This window comes from Oncorhynchus mykiss, chromosome 9 (genome assembly GCF_057628025.1).
Source record: "Oncorhynchus mykiss isolate SJ-2025 chromosome 9, ASM5762802v1, whole genome shotgun sequence".
NCBI classification, from domain to species: domain Eukaryota; kingdom Metazoa; phylum Chordata; class Actinopteri; order Salmoniformes; family Salmonidae; genus Oncorhynchus; species Oncorhynchus mykiss.
This window is the reverse complement of record NC_143030.1, coordinates 47,438,253-47,455,366: the sequence shown is the minus strand read 5'-3', so window position 1 is coordinate 47,455,366 and position 17,114 is coordinate 47,438,253. Positions and strand designations below refer to the sequence as shown.

The window sequence follows — 17,114 nt, the reverse complement described above, 5'->3', positions numbered from 1 at the left end:
ATATATATATATATATATAAACAGAATGGAGTACCGTGATTAATGGACAGTCCAGCGGGCATCAGCTATCATACATTGAGAGGAAACTACTTCAAAAGGGAATCTTACTGGCTCAACACACTGGCCTTAATGAGGAGTTTGACTTTAAACTTTATAGTTCTAAAAATGTCCAAAGTACTACCAGATGTCAGCAATTGACTGATAGGATTCCTAGGCTGCCTCCAACCTTTAAAATGTCCCTTAATGTATCTACTGTTAGTTTAGAAAGTTTGATACTTGCATCATAAAATGGAACAATTATTTCACCTGTTCGCTGGACTATACTATTACTACCACACTGTTAAGAGTTTTGTTTACCATCAAAGAGTGGGTCCACCAGTCAAAATCTGGATAAACGTTCTGAAGTACATTCCATGATAATTTCACATGCAAATAGCAATTGATTTCTATGATATAGGCATAAGGGTTACAATTGGCATATTACAGGCGTACAGCCCACATACTGTTTTACGTTTCATGTCAAACAAGTTCAAAAGCTTTGGGGTGATATTCCAAAATTTGCCTTCAAAGCCTTTTTCTAAACTAGGTAAAATTAGTTTCATACCGGATGTTTGTGGATATTTTGTTTACTCCCGTCAATAGCTATTGAACCAAGCATGCCATAACTATGAAGATGGTATATTCTGAATCAGGGGTGGATGGAGAAATATCCACACCTTTTTTTGTTCCTTTTTTTAAACTATTTTGAAATAAGATCTCAGATTTCAATCTTCAATAGCTCTTAGGCAAAGCATGCCATGACTATGAAAATTAGATGTTCTGCATCAGGGGAGGATTGGATGCTTTGTGTAAGAGCTATTGAAGATTGAAAGCAAAAACATTAAAAAGCGCATTTTTGTCCATCCTCCCCAGATTCAGAATATATAATTTTCATAGTCATGGCAAGAGCTATTGAAGAGCTATTGAAGCCCAACTAAAAAGAAAATTACAATTTCAACAAGAACAAAAAATGTGGATTTTTGTCCAACCTGCTTTGCCTAAGAGGTATTGAAGATTGAATGCTAAAAAAATATACTAATAAATACGAAATGTACAACAACAAAAAAGCTGTGTATTTTTGTCCAACCTTCCCCTGATTCAGAATATATCATTTTAATAGTCAAGGCACACTTTGTGTAAGAGCTATTGATGATTGAAAGCAAAAAATATATAATAATAATAATAATACATAAATAAATAAAAAATTTGGATTTTTGTACACCCTCCCCTGATTCAGAATGTATCATTATCATAGTCATGTCACTCTTTGTCTAGCAGCTATTGGCTACACCGAATATCCAATTTAAAATAATTTTACCTAATTCATTTTCCATTGGAGATTTAACATTTCGGCCAATGCAAGACGAGTACAACTCTCCCTCTCCACTGGGGAACTGACTGATCAGAGTTTGGTGTTTGTGTGACGTCAGTGTCAGCTGGTCAATGTTTACGTCCAGAATTGTGGCGACATCTATTGAATGTTTATGGGGGAAAACGAGAAGGTAACAACATCTTTTTTCGAAATACAATTGACACTATAAAGCAGTGTCAATTAACCGTCACATCCATAAGGTAAAGACCGCTGCTTCGTATTTCTTATGGCGAGTGTCTTTTTTAGCTCCAGCCAGACAATAATTTATCTTCTCTCCCATGTACCCATGCAGAGCGCTTCGTTGACGACATCAACAGAGACAAAGGTGATGCATATTTATGTATATATTTCGCGTTGAAGCAGCAGTTCGATAACATGTTGTGTTTGGTTGTTAAATATCAAATTGCCAATGTCAAACTATTTGAAAGAAGATTAAGAAAGACACTATGAATGCACAACAAATGCTTACCCAATTGTTGGCTGCAGTACTTTTGGTGATAATAATAATATTTATGTAAACACATACTATTTTGTTATTCAGTGGCGCAGCTGTATTTTGTGTGTGCGTTCATTGGTGGGAAATATGCATCACTGAGAGGATTCGATTATCTGGTCCGGGCGCCCGGTTAGGCGTGTTTTTTATTGGGTGAAAGTAGTGGCATTTGTTTTGGAACGGGCTGCGTCCTGGGTGTGAGCCAGGGACCTGGTTCAAAGCACACGGCGAAATCGGCTCAAAACAAAAGTGATGTAATTAATCACGTTGAGTGACGACTAGGATTCTGTGTTCTCACATGCACAAATGATTGCTTTTGATATAAACGCCCTATCTGCCTTCCAATGAAACTAGTTTGAAAATGCAAAGGTTTATTATATGGCAAAGATATGTATTTCTGGATGATACACCATTTTTTCTTTTGCCAACATGACCGAACGTCCGATATTATGCCGCGTTCATCTGCTAGTCAGAATTAGGAAATGTTCTATTTTTAACTGGTTGTAGTTATACACGTGCAACGTTCAACTAATCAGCACATAGGACATTTCAGTTTTCTAGTACCGACTAGCAGTGAACGCGGCATTGATGTTCGATTTCAGATGGGCGCTCCTCCCTCACCGCTTTTGCCCGGCACATCACGGGACATAGACAGGTGCCCCACGGCTCAGCATAATCGAATTCGCCTACTCCTGCAGTTACAAAGAAGGCGTTTCCACGCCACATTATCGTGTGCTGTGGCAGTGACACCGCCCGGCTACTCGTGAAAGCAGAATCCAATACGAGTTTATTTGACTGGTTTGTAATATAAGAACTTCATTAAAGGCCCGAAGAAAGAGGTTCTTAAACAGGCCTGTCTTTTACACACACCTTCAGACCCAAAATGACATGTTCAAAGTTCATCCTTTCTCCAACTAGAACTCATTCCAGGGTTTTTCATTATTTTATTTTTTTTACAATTTTCTATTATAATAATGGTGAAGACAAACTATGAAATAACCAATATGGAATCACGTAGTAACCAAAAAGGTGTTAAACAAATCAAAATATATTTTAAATTTGAGATTCTTCTAAGTAACCACCTGTTGCCTTGATGACAGCTTTGCACACACTTGGCATTCTCTCAACCAGCTTCACGAGGTAGTCACCTGGAATGCATTTCAATTAACAGGTGTGTCTTGTTCATTTGTGGAATGTATTTACTTCTTAATGCATTTCAGCCAATCAGTTGTATTTTGACATGGTAGGGGTGGTATACAGAAGATAGTCCTATTTGGTAAAAGACCAAGGCCATATTACGGCAAGAAAAGCTCAAAAGAGAAACGAAAGTCCATTACTTTAAGACATGAAGGTCAGTCAATCTGGAAAGTGTCAAGAACTTTGAAAGTTTCTTCAAGTGCAGTCGCAAAAAGCATCAAGCACTGTGATGAAACTGGCTCTCATGAGGACCGCCACAGAAAAGGAAGACCCAGAGTTACCTCTGCTGCAGAGGATAAGTTCATTAGAGATACCAGCCTCATAATTTGCAGCCCAAATAAATGCTTCAGAGTTCAAGTAACAGACACATCTCAACATCAACTGTTCAGAGGAGACTGCGTGAATCAGGACTTCATGGTCAAATTGCTGCAAAGAAACCACTACTAAAGCCCCCCATAATAAGAAGAGACTTGCTTGGGCCAAGAAACACGAGCAATGGACATTAGACCGGTGGAAATCTGTCCTTTGGTCTGATGAATCCACATTTTCGATTTTTGGTTCCAACCACCATGTCTTTGTGAGATGCAGAGTAAGTGAACAGATGATCTCCGCATGTGTGGTTCCCAACGTGAAGCATGGAGGAGGAGGTGTGATGGTGCTTTGCTGGTGACACTGTTGGTGATTTATTTAGAATTCAAGGTACACTTAACCAGCATGGCTACCACAGCATTCTGCAGCGATACGCCATCCCATCTGGTTTGGGCTTAGTGCGACTATTATTTGTTTTTCAACAGGACAATGACCCAAAACACATCTCAAGGCTGTGTCAGAGCTATTTGACCAATGAGAGGGATGGAGTGTTGTATCAGATGACCTGGCCTCCGCAATCACCTGACCTCAACCCAATTGAGATGATTTGGGATGAGTTGGACTGCAGAATGAAGGAAAAGCAGCCAACAAGTGCTTAGCACATGTGGGAACTCCTTCAAGACTGTTGGAAAAGCATTCCAGGGGAAGCTGGTTGAGAGAATGCCAAAAGTGTGCAAAGCTGTCAAGGCACAGGGTGAAGAATCTAAAAAGATATTTTGATTTACACTTTTTTTTATTCGTTACTACATGATTCCATATCTGTTATTACATAGGTTGTCTTCACTATTATTATACAATGTAGAAAATAGTAAAAATAAAGAAAAACCCTTGAATGAGTAGGTGTGTCCAAACCTTTGACTGGTACTGTGTATGTGAGTATTTACAATTTAATTGCACAATAATAATCTACATGTAAAGTGTTACCAAGTAAAAGGTGCATTGTGTCCCCAGAGGATCCAACAAGACTGAAATACTAAACTTAGTTAATATCTAAGATCCTTCTCATCAATCATCTGTTGTGAAAGCCATTGTTGGCAACACGTTCTACTTTACCAGAGGGACGTCAAGGAAACCTGAGAGAACACTTTCTCTTCCAATTAAGAAATCAAATTTTATTTGTCACATACACATGGTTAGCAGATGTTAATTCGAGTGTAGCGAAATGCTTGTGCTTCTAGTTCCGACCATGCAGTAATATCTAACAAGTAATCTAACCTAACAATTTCACAACAACTACCTTATACACACAAGTGTAAAGGAATTAATAAGAATATGTACATACAAATATATGAATGAGTGATGGCCGAACGACATAGGCAAGATGTAGTAGATGGTATAGAGTACAGTATATACAGTGGGGCAAAAAAGTATTTAGTCAGCCACCAATTGTGCAAGTTCTCCCAATTAAAAAGATGAGAGTCCTGTACTTTTCATCATAGGTACACTTCAACTATGACAGACAAAATGAGAAATAAAATCCAGAAAATCAAATTGTAGGATTTTTAATGAATTTATTTGCAAATTATGGTGGAAAATAAGTATTTGGTCACCTACAAAAAGCAAGATTTCTGGCTCTCACAGACCTGTAACTTCTTCTTTAAGAGGCTCCTCTGTCCTCCACTCGTTACCTGTATTAATGGCACCTGTTTGAACTTGTTATCAGTATAAAAGACACCTGTCCACAACCTCAAACAGTCACACTCCAAACTCCACTATGGCCAAGACCAAAGAGCTGTCAAAGGACACCAGAAACAAAATTGTAGACCTGCACCAGGCTGGGAAGACTGAATCTGCAATAGGTAAGCAGCTTGGTTTGAAGAAATCAACTGTGAGAGCAAATATTAGGAAATGGAAGACATACAAGACCACTGATAATTTCCCTCGATCTGGGGCTCCACGCAAGATCTCACTCCGTGGGGTCAAAATGATCCCAAGAACAGTGAGCAAAAATCCCAGAACCACACAGGGGGACCTAGTGAATGACCTGCAGAGAGCTGGGACCAAAGTAACAAAGCCTACCATCAACACACCAAGCCGCCAGGGACTCAAATCCTGCAGTGCCAGACGTGTCCCCCTGCTTAAGCCAGTACATGTCCAGGCCCGTCTGAAGTTTGCTAGAGAGCATTTGGATGATCCAGAAGAAGATTGGGAGAATGTCATATGGTCAGATGAAACCAAAATATAACTTTTTGGTAAAAACTCAACTCGTCGTGTGTGGAGGACAAAGAATGCTGAGTTGCGTCCAAATAACACAATACCTACTGTGAAGCATGGGGGTGGAAACATCATGCTTTGGGGCCGTTTTTCTGCAAAGGGACCAGGACGACTGATCCGTGTAAAGGAAAGAATGAATGGGGCCATGTATCGTGAGATTTTGAGTGAAAACCTCCTTCCATCAGCAAGGGCATTGAAGATGAAACGTGGCTGGGTCTTTCAGCATGACAATGATCCCAAACACACCGCCCGGGCAACGAAGGAGTGGCTTCGTAAGAAGCGTTTCAAGGTCCTGGAGTGGCCTAGCCAGTCTCCAGATCTCAATCCCATAAATCTTTGGAGGGAGTTGAAAGTCCGTGTTGCCCAGCAACAGCCCCAAAACATCACTGCTCTTGAGGAGATCTGCATGGAGGAATGGGCCAAAATACCAGCAACAGTGTGTGAAGACTTACAGAAAACGTTTGACCCCTGTCATTGCCAACAAAGGGTATATAACAAAGTATTGAGAAACTTTTGTTATTGACCAAATACTTATTTTCCACCATAATTTGCAAATAAATTCATTAAAAATCCTACAATGTGATTTTCTGGATTTTTTTCTTCTCATTTCGTCTGTCATAGTTGAAGTGTACCTATGATGAAAATTACAGGCCTCTCTCATCTTTTTAAGTGGGAGAACTTGCACAATTGGTGGCTGACTAAATACTTTTTTTGCCCCACTGTACATATGAGATGAGTAATGTAGGGTATGTAAACATTATATATTGTGGCTAGTGATACATTTATACATTTGTCCATTATTAAAGTGGCTAGAGTTGAGTCAGTATGTTGGCAGCAGCCACTCAATGTTAGTGGTGGCTGTTTAACAGTCTGATGGCCTTGAGATAGAAGCTGTTTTTCAGTCTCTCAGTCCCCGCTTTGATGCACCTTTACTGACCTCGCCTTCTGTATGATAGCGGGGTGAACAGGCAGTGGCTCGGGGGGTTGTTGTCCTTGATGATCTTTTTGGCCTTCCTGTGACATCGGGTGGTGTAGGTGTCCTGCAGAGCAGGTAGTTTGCCCCCGACGATGCATTGTGCAGACCTCACTACACTCTGGAGAGCCTTGCGGTTGTGTGCGGAGTAGTTGCCGTACCAGGCAGTGATACAGCCCGACAGCATGCTCTCGATTGTGCATCTGTAAAAGTTTGAGTGTTTTTGGTGACAAGCCAAATTTCTTCAGCCTCCTGAGGTTGAAGAGGCTCTGCTGCGCCTTCTTCACCACGCTGTCTGTGTGGGTGGACCATTTCAGTTTGTCCGTGATGTGTACGCCGAGGAACTTAAAACGTTCCACCCTCTCCATTACTGTCCCATCTATGTGGATAGGGGGCTGCTCCCTCTGCTGTTTCCTGAAGTCCACGATCATCTCCTTTGTTTTGTTGACATTGAGTGTGAGGTTATTTTCCTGACACCACACTCCGAGGGCCCTCACCCCCTCCCTGTTGGCCGTCTCGTCGTTGTTGGTAGTCAAGCCTACCACTGTAGTGTCATCTGCAAACTTGATGATTGAGTTGGAGGCGTGCATGGCCACGCAGTCATGGGTAAACAGGGAGTACAGGAGAGGGCTGAGAACGCACCCTTGTGGGGCCTCAGTGTTGAGGATCAGCGGGGTGGAGATGTTGTTACCTACCCTCATCACCAGGGGGCGGCCCGTCAGGAAGTCCAGGATCCAGTTGCACAGGGCGGGGGCGGGGTCGAGACCGAAAACCCAATTACCATTAATTGTGGAGAAGGTTAAAGAGTGGCCCACTGTGCTCTCACGTACCTCAGGTAATCCAATCAGGCTACACTGCAATGTCTGAGACTGGATGTCACCGTTAATGATAGCTGCTTCACTTAGATTGTTATTCACATCAAAAAACAAACAAATGTACTGTAACTTGTACGTACGTATACACTACCGTTCAAAAGTTTGGGGTCACTGACATTTCCTTGTTTTTGTCCATTTTTTTCAATTAAAATAACATAAAATTGATCAGAAATACAGTATAGACATTGTTATTGTTGTAAATTACTATTGTAGCTGGAAACGACAGATTAATTTCTATTTTTTATTATGGAATATCTACATAGGCGTACAGAGGCCCATTATCAGCAACCATCCCTCCAGTGATCCAATGGCATGTTGTGTTAGCTAATCCAAGTTTACCATTTTAATAGGCTAATTGAACAGTAGAAAACCCTTTTGCAATTATGTTAGCACATGGCCAGAAACAAATAACTTTCTTCTGAAACTCGTCAGTCTATTCTTGTTCTGAGAAACTTGGGCTATTCCATGCGAGAAATTGCCAAGAAACTGAAGATCTCGTACAACGCTGCGCTGTTCTGTGAAGGGAGTAGTACACAAACTGGCTCTAACCAGAATAGAAAAAGAAGTGGGAGGCCCAGGTGCACAACTGAGCAAGAGGACAAGTACATTAGTGTCTAGTGTGAGAAACGGACGCCCCACAAGTCCTCAACTGGCAGCTTCATTAAATAGTACCCGCAAAACACCAGTCTCAACGTCAACAGTGAAGAGGCAACTCCGGGATGCTGGCCTTCTAGGCAGAGTTGCAAAGAAAAAGCCATATCTCAGACTGGCCAATATAAAATAAAATATTAAGATGGGCAAAATAACACAGACACTGGACAGAGGAACTCTGCCTAGAAGGCCAGCATCCCGGCGTCGCCTCTTCACTGTTGAGACTGGTGTTTTGTTTGACTTTTTTTCACCTAGTTGGCTCAGGCATTCAAACCAGTGCCATGTGATAACCTTCCAGAAGGACAACCACATCTCTGCAGCACTCCACAAATCAGGCCTTTTTGGTTAAGTGGCCAGACGGAAGCCACTCCTCAGTAAAAGGCACATGACAGCCCGCTTGGGAGTATGCCAAGAGGCACTCAGACTCTCAGACCATGAGAAACAAGATTCTCTGGTCTGATGAAAACAAGATTGAACTGTCATGTCTAGAAGAAAACTGGCACCATCCCTACGGTGAAGCATGGCGGTGGCAGCATCATGCTGTGGGGATGTTTGCGCTCAGGACCTCAGACTCTCTTGAGAGACCTGAAAATAGATGTCTAGCAATGCTCCCCATCCAACCTGACAGAGTTTGAGAGGATCTGCAGAGAGGAATGGGAGAAACTCCCCAAATACCAGTGTGCCAAGCTTATAGCGTCATATCTCAGACTCAAGCCTGAAATTGCTGCCAAAGGTGCTTCAAAAAAGTACAGAGGAAAGGCTCGGAATACTTATGTAAATGTAATATTCGTTTTTTTAAATAAATTTGCAAACATTTGTAAACCTATTTAGTATACGGCTGTAACGTAACAATGTGAAAAGTCAAGGGGAGTGAATACTTTCCGAATGCACTGTAAATTATGAACGTCCTATGTCAAGTATGACTTTTTACAGATATAAATTGGATTGTGTCCTGTTCGCACAGTTGAATAAATAGTACATAATAGAACAGCAGTGTTGACTGTGTGAGTATGTGTGTGTTTATGTGTAAGGGTTGTATGTGTATGAGAGTCAGTGCCTATAGTCTGTAAAGTGTGGATAGTCTCTGAGGTACAAATAATCTCTCAGGAGCAGGTCTGAGCAGGTATACAGCAAGGGGTAGCTGTTCAGCAGTCTGATTGCCTGGTGTTTGAAGCTGTCTCGGGAGCCTTTTGCCCTGAGACCCGATGTTCTGATACCGTTTGCAAGATGGTAACAGTGAACAGTCTTTGAGGAGATGAGGGGGATGAATCAATCTGAATCAATTGATCAATATTTTTAGACACCTTTTTGTCTGACTCTATCCTCATCTCATCTCTCTCTCAGTCCGTGAGGATGGGAGGAGCTGTGAGTGCGGGGGAGGACAACGATGAACTGATTGACAACCTGAAGGAGGCTCAGTACATCCGCTCGGACCTGGTGGAGCAGGCCTTTAGGGCCATCGACAGGGCCGACTACTATCTGGAAGAGTTCAGAGACAGTGCCTACAAGGACCTGGCCTGGAGGCACGGCAACATCCACCTCTCAGCACCCTGCATCTACTCCGAGGTGATGGAGGCCTTGGATCTCCAGCCTGGCCTGTCCTTCCTCAATCTGGGCAGTGGTACGGGCTACCTCAGCACTATGGTGGGACTCATACTGGGTGAGTCAGGATGGCACAAACCTCACCTGGCCAGGTGAAACAAAATAAAACAATAATAAGGGCAAGAATGGCTTAAAAATCATTCTTACCATTGCTTTACATAAGAAAATGGAAAATAAGATGGAAAGTGCAAATGTACTCACACCTTGTTTCTCCCCTTTACTGTAGGTCCATTTGGAGTGAACCATGGGGTGGAGCTGCACCAAGATGTCATTGAGTATGCATACCAGAAACTGGAGTTTTTCATCAAGACCAGCGACAGCTTCGACAGGTAGGAGTTTCATGATGAAAATGACAATGTAGGAATTATAACCAGAGTTATGAGCTATCAGGAGAATCCAGTTAATTGGCATTATACCAGAATTATAGGAGCTATCAAGATAATTCAGTTAAATGGCTATAACTCTGGTATATCAGGAGAATCCAGTTTAATGGCATTATACCAGAGTTATAGAAGCTATCAGGAGGATCCAGTTAAACATAATTATTCTGTAACAAGCTAGTAAGATAACATACTGCAGTTATAGTAGGTAGGCTGATTCTCTGAGGAAACTGTGTCGGGAGTGCTACAGGTATCCAAGGAACATCAGACGTGGCTCTGGAATGGGGGAATCATAGGGGTGTGTGTGTGTGTGTGTGTGTGTGTGTGTAGGTTTGAGTTCTGTGAGCCCTGCTTCGTGATGGGGAACTGTCTGGAGATAGCCCCAGAGAGTGGTCCGTATGACCGGGTGTATTGTGGAGCTGGGGTGCAGCGGGAGCAGGAAGACTACATGAAGAACCTGCTCAAAGTGGAGGGAATCCTAGTGCTGCCATTGGAGGAGAAGGTCAGCGCTCGCACATGCACACCCCCAGTGGTGGCTGCTGAGGGAAGGACGGCTCTTAATAATGTCTGGAATGGAGCAAATAAAATGGTATCCAACACGTGGAACTCCACTCCAGCCATTACCACGAGCCCGTCCTCTCCAGTTAAGGTGCCACCAACCTCCTGTGACCCAGGCACACAAAATGTGAAGTGAAACAGAATGGTGAGCGTAGCAATCAGGATGGTTTCACAAGGCTAAATTGTGACTGTAAAGACATGGCCACTTTTAAAACCAGAATAAACTTAGATAAACTCACCTCTTAACCCAGTGCTATTTCTAGCACTTTGATATATTCTGGTGTCTTGTGGTGTCATCTTCCCTGTTATACATCTTCTCTGTTGTAGACTTTGTTGTCTCATCTTTCTTGGTCCCGCTCCTAGAATTTGTTTGTATACCCTCTATACACATTGAGACATTTTGATACTCGTTTCCTTTGTGTGTAGCTAATGCTCTGTGCTCCACTTGTTTAGAGAAAAATATGTATATAAATACATATTTCTTAACACTGCTTACTACAAAAAAATCTCCAGTACACAAACACATTATTGCCCTTCCTCTCTCCTTAGTTGACCAAGATCACTCGAACAGGCTACAACAGCTGGGAGACCAAAAACATAATTGCCGTGTCCTTTGCCCCACTGGTGTTGCCCAAACACAGAGACAACAGTAAACCCAAAGCAGTGCCTTTACGTAAGTACTGTACTAGCACATCTGTCATATGATTGAATACAGTGCCTTGCGAAAGTATTCGGCCCCCTTGAACTTTGCGACCTTTTGCCACATTTCAGGCTTCAAACATAAAGATATAAAACTGTATTTTTTTGTGAAGAATCAACAACAAGTGGGACACAATCATGAAGTGGAATGACATTTATTGGATATTTCAAACTTTTTTAACCAATCAAAAACTGAAAAATTGGGTGTGCAAAATTATTCAGCCCCTTTACTTTCAGTGCAGCAAACTCTCTCCAGAAGTTCAATGAGGATCTCTGAATGATCCAATGTTGACCTAAATGACTAATGATGATAAATACAATCCACCTGTGTGTAATCAAGTCTCCGTATAAATGCACCTGCACTGTGATAGTCTCAGAGGCCCGCTAAAAGCGCAGAGAGCATCATGAAGAACAAGGAACACACCAGGCAGGTCTGAGATACTGTTGTGAAGAAGTTTAAAGCCGGATTTGGATACAAAAATATTTCCCAAGCTTTAAACATCCCAAGGAGCACTGTGCAATAATAATATAATATTGAAATGGAAGGAGTATCAGACCACTGCAAATCTACCAAGACCTGGCCGTCCCTCTAAACTTTCAGCTCATACAAGGAGAAGACTGATCAGAGATGCAGCCAAGAGGCCCATGATCACTCTGGATGAACTGCAGAGATCTACAGCTGAGGTGGGAGACTCTGTCCATAGGACAACAATCAGTCGTATATTGCACAAATCTGGCCTTTATGGAAGAGTGGCAAGAAGAAAGCCATTTCTTAAAGATATCCATAAAAAGTGTCGGTTAAAGTTTGCCACAAGCCACCTGGGAGACACACCAAACATGTGGAAGAAGGTGCTCTGGTCAGATGAAACCAAAATTGAACTTTTTGGCAACAATGCAAAACGTTATGTTTGGCGTAAAAGCAACACAGCTGAACACACCATCCCCACTGTCAAACATGGTGGTGGCAGCATCATGGTTTGGGCCTGCTTTTCTTCAGCAGGGACAGGGAAGATGGTTAAAATTGATGGGAAGATGGATGGAGCCAAATACAGGACCATTCTGGAAGAAAACCTGATGGAGTCTGCAAAAGACCTGAGACTGGGACGGAGATTTGTCTTCCAACAAGACAATGATCCAAAACATAAAGCAAAATCTACAATGGAATGGTTCAAAAATAAACATATCCAGGTGTTAGAATGGCCAAGTCAAAGTCCAGACCTGAATCCAATCGACAATCTGTGGAAAGAACTGAAAACTGCTGTTCACAAATGCTCTCCATCCAACCTCACTGAGCTCGAGCTGTTTTGCAAGGAGGAATGGGAAAAAATGTCAGTCTCTCGATGTGCAAAACTGATAGAGACATACCCCAAGCGACTTACAGCTGTAATCGCAGCAAAAGGTGGCGCTACAAAGTATTAACTTAAGGGGCTGAATCATTTTGCACGCCCAATTTTTCAGTTTTTGATTTGTTAAAAAAGTTTGAAATATCCAATAAATGTCGTTCCACTTCATGATTGTGTCCCACTTGTTGTTGATTCTTCACAAAAAAATACAGTTTTATATCTTTATGTTTGAAGCCTGAAATGTGGCAAAAGGTCGCAAAGTTCAAGGGGGCCGAATACTTTCGCAAGGCACTGTATGTAACAGAGGTTGTTTTCCAAGTGAGCCTTTGTGTGATGAGTAACCATATCGGAGATCTGGGCCGGTATTCGCAAAGCATCTCAGAGTAGGTGCTTATCTAGGATAAATTTAGCCTTTTGGATTATAATAAATGACGGGGGGGGGGGGGGCTATCCTACTCTGAGGCTTTGTGAAAACAGGCCCTGGAGACTCAGAACCACGGGTGGGAGGTGACAGTTGTTGAACACTGTTGTCTCAAATGCATGTTGGACTAGTTACAAAATGGGAAGGCAGAACTTCCATCACTTACTATGTGGGAGTGTGTGAAATGGTATCCTCTTGTCATTTGTGTGTACCTCCTCAGCGACCATGTTTGAGGTGCGGACTCTGCAGGACTTGGCTCGCATCTTTATCCGTCTGACGTTAAAGAAGACAGTGGTGGGGCCAGGGCCAGGGCCGTTGCCCAGGGGGTTGGCCCACAACGGGGAGCGGCTCCGGCAGGCCCAACACTGTGGCTCCACCCTGCTCTCCAACCGCTACGTATTCATGAGCCGCCTCATCCCCGGGCCGATGGACGACGACAACAACCGCTCAGACGCAGAAGAGGAGGAAGAAGAAGGGAACTGCAGGATTCGAGGAGAACCTGAGGAAGAGGAGCAGGAGGAAGAGGGGGAGGAGAGTAGGGAGGGCGGTGCCCTTCTACATGAGGCTCCAGTGAACCTGCTTAGAGAAAGGATCCTGAGCCTGCCGCTCCCTGAGCCTCTGAAGATGTACATGCTCCACTACAGAGAGAAGTAGGGAGGTACAGGAGACAAGAAGCTGTGCTCCCATTCTCTAACTTGTTCCCATCCCTATGCTCTTGATTCCCCTTTCTGGATACAAAAGTAATTAATGTGTAAGAAATAGGCTGATCACTCCACAGGAATGGCTAAAATGAGTTCCCATCCGAATTCAAAATGTAAGCCCTAGAAACTTCATGTTGAAGTGAATAACTAGAAGAATTGGATAAGTAGAAGCAATATGGTAATAGCTCCATCTCCCCCTTCCCCGATAGCCCAGGTACGCCTATCTAATCTACAGAGGTGCCTGAGGGGTAGAGGTCGAGGTTGGAAAAACAAGGATTTAGGGATTGGGAGCATCCTTAGGGTCACCCCTACCCCCAGAAGCCCTCACCACCACCACCAGCCCCCTAGGACTATTCCAACAACCCCTCTGAACACTAGAAAACTAGTCTCATCCCACTCAATGCCCCACCCATGAACTTTATCTCCCCCTCTTTTGGGGTATCTTGTCTCATGCCTGACACTGGCACCCAGTCTCGAAGACCTTCTTTCCTCCCTCTTTGAATTTTGTAAATGTGATTTTTCTGAGAATGATGATTTTGTCTGTGACCGAACAATTCAGGGGAGCTTTTGAGATCAACTTACAAGAACTGAAAGCCCCAAATGGTGTGGAAACATTTGCTCATTCTGTGTTCACATCTGTAAGATCTTCTCTGCATTGAATATACTTGTTGAGAGCAGGGGTGAAAAATAAAAGTAATTTAACTGAAGAGACCTACAGGCATGAAAAAAGTATATTAACACATTTTTACACGGTATAGCAAAGAAATGACCACATTGTCAAACAGCATTACCCAAATTCACTCTCATTTTGTGAATTCTTATTTCTTCAACATCAAATAATGGGAGACTGCAAATGCCTTTGGACCGTAGAACACCTTTGGATTAGGGGTAGAAAGTGAGTGTGGGAAAGCAATTTACTATTAGGTTCTCAAAGCAGATCTGTAATTAAAGCAGTAAATAATGTACAGTGAGGTCCAAAGGTATTTGGACAGTGATACATTATTTTGCCTCTGTACTCCAGCACTTTGTAATTCAAATTTTACACACACAAACATATATATTTATATATATATACAAAAGTATGTGGACACCCATTCAAATTAGTGGATTCGGGTATTTCAGCCACACCCGTTGCTGACAGGTGTAGAAAAGCTTTCAGAACGGGCCCGCTGAGTATTGAAACACGTAGCGTGTAAAAATCGTCTCCTCAGTTACAACACTCACTACTGAGTTCCAAACTGCCTCAGGAAACAACGTCAGCACAATAACTGTTAATCGGGAGCTTCATGAAATGGCTTTCCATGGCTGAGCAGCCGCACACAAGCCTAAGCTAACCATGTGCAATTAAGCGTCGGCAGGAGTAGTGTGAAGCTCGCTGCCATTGGACTCTGGAGCAGTGGAACGCGTTCTCTGAAGTGATGAATCACACTTCACCATCTGGCAGTCCAACTGACAAATCTGGGTTGGAAAATGCCAGGAGAACGCTAGCTGCCCCAATACATAGTGCCAACTGTAAAGTTTGGTGGAGGAGGAATAATAATCTGCGGCTGTTTTTCATGGTTCAGGCTAGGCCCTTAAGTTCCAGTAAAGGGAAATCTTAACGCTAGAGCATACAATTACATTCTAGACGATTCTGTGCTTCCAACTTTGTGGCAACAGTTTGGGGAAGGCCCTTTCCTGTTCCAGAATGATAATGCCCTCGTGCACAAAGTGAGATCCATACAGATTTGGTTTGTCGAGATCGATGTGGAAGAGCCCTGACAACCCCAACGAACACCTTTGGGATACATTGAAACGCCGACTGCGAGCCAGCCTTAATCACCCAACCTCATGTTTTTGTGGCTGAATGGAAGCAAGTCCCCGCAGCAACGTTCCAACATCTAGTAGAAATCCTTCCCAGAAGAGTGGAGGCTGTTATAGCAGCAAAAGGGGATCAACTCCACATTAATGCCCATGCTTTTGGATGAGATGTTCGACAAGCAGGTGTCCACATGCTTTTGGTTATGTAGTGTACATTGAGGTTAAGGTGCGGGCTGTTGGCTTTAATTTGAAAGTATTTTCATTCATATTGGGTGAACGGTTGAAATTAAAATACTTTTTGTACATAGTCCCCACCCATTTTAAAGAACCAAAAGTATTAGGACTTGTGTATTAAACAGTCAAAAGTTTAGTACTTGGTCCCATATTCCTGCAACGCAATGATTACATCAAGCTGTGACTCTACAAACTTGTTGGCTGCATTTGCAGTGTTTTGGTTGTTTCAGTTTATTTTGTGCCCAATAGAAATGTATGGTAAATCATGTATTGTCATTTGAGTCACTTAGAGTAAAGAATATAATATTTTTCTGAACCCTTCTACATTGTGGATGCTACCATTGATTACAGAAAATCCTGAATGAGTCGTGAATAATGAGTGAGAAAGTTAGTGGCACAAAGAACACAACCCCAAGACATGCTGACCTCTCGCTATTTCTAATAACAGGAGAGGTTGGCATTTTTTGTGGGCTTACAATATTTATGCCTCATTCATGGGCACAAAATGTGAAACCAAAAAAAGTGCAAATGCAGCCAGAAAGTTCAGTCACAAGCCTGATATCATTGCGTGCGAGGAATATGAGACTAAACATTTGACTACTTTAATGAGTGAATTTTCCATGTCTGGTCCCATAAAATGGGGGGCAAAGGGAAACAGAAGTACAAAAAGTCCTGTTATTTCCAAACGGTTCACCTGACATGGATGAAATTACCCTCAAATTAAAGCTGGCAGTCTGCACTTGAACCTCAGTCATTGTATAATTTTAGTACGGAGCCAAAACATGTCACTGTCCAAATACATTTGGACCTCACTGTGCGCATCCACCTGTGAAGGAATTTAAGCACTTATTTGTCTACCTTGGAACCAGTGTGATGGACTGTGTGTGTTATGCTCCGATGCTGTTGAGGTATATATATAAAAAAAAAAAAAATATTGAAATGTTTTGTCTGACGTTCTCAGTGCCAAACTTATCCAGCACTTGACGGGTCCAAATGTGTCTTGCTGTTCAGTTCTACATGTTCTACAGTTCTACAGTTCTTCAAATTGTTAATCGAATAAATCATGTGTATTTAGAATAAATATCTACGTGTGACAAAAGTTGTAAGTTGAACTATACTGCCAGAAAATCCAAAATGAGTGCCATTGCTTAACACCAGACTGCTCAATCTTAGTTATTCATTTTGAATACTGT

At 42.4% G+C, this 17,114-nt stretch overlaps 1 protein-coding gene across 4 annotated transcripts; it reads left to right on the top strand.

The window, feature by feature from the left end:
- The first annotated feature begins 1,372 nt into the window (after window positions 1-1,372).
- LOC110532137 (protein-L-isoaspartate O-methyltransferase domain-containing protein 2) lies at window positions 1,373-16,863 on the top strand. 4 transcript variants are annotated; one of them, XM_021615765.3, is made up of 7 exons: window positions 1,373-1,611; window positions 1,704-1,736; window positions 9,528-9,843; window positions 10,012-10,114; window positions 10,496-10,667; window positions 11,273-11,396; window positions 13,407-16,863. In XM_021615765.3, the coding sequence occupies exons 3-7, from the start codon at window positions 9,537-9,539 to the stop codon at window positions 13,838-13,840; spliced, it is 1,140 nt and encodes a 379-aa protein (XP_021471440.2). In that variant the 5' UTR covers window positions 1,373-1,611; window positions 1,704-1,736; window positions 9,528-9,536; the 3' UTR covers window positions 13,841-16,863. The 4 variants fall into 4 exon arrangements, 2 of the variants coding, with proteins under 2 accessions (XP_021471440.2, XP_021471439.2); XM_021615764.3 differs by having other exon boundaries at window positions 1,428-1,541; XR_016483284.1 differs by having other exon boundaries at window positions 1,447-1,611; window positions 10,496-10,868; window positions 13,407-14,594.
- The last annotated feature ends 251 nt before the right edge of the window (window positions 16,864-17,114 follow it).

Coding starts and splice junctions, on each gene's coding strand:
- LOC110532137 (XM_021615764.3), top strand. CDS start 1,518: ATGTTTATGGGGGAAAACGAGAAG. Junction 1,542..1,703: donor TTATGGGGGAAAACGAGAAG/GTAACAACATCT, acceptor GTACCCATGCAG/AGCGCTTCGTTGACGACATC. Junction 11,397..13,406: donor ACCCAAAGCAGTGCCTTTAC/GTAAGTACTGTA, acceptor GTACCTCCTCAG/CGACCATGTTTGAGGTGCGG.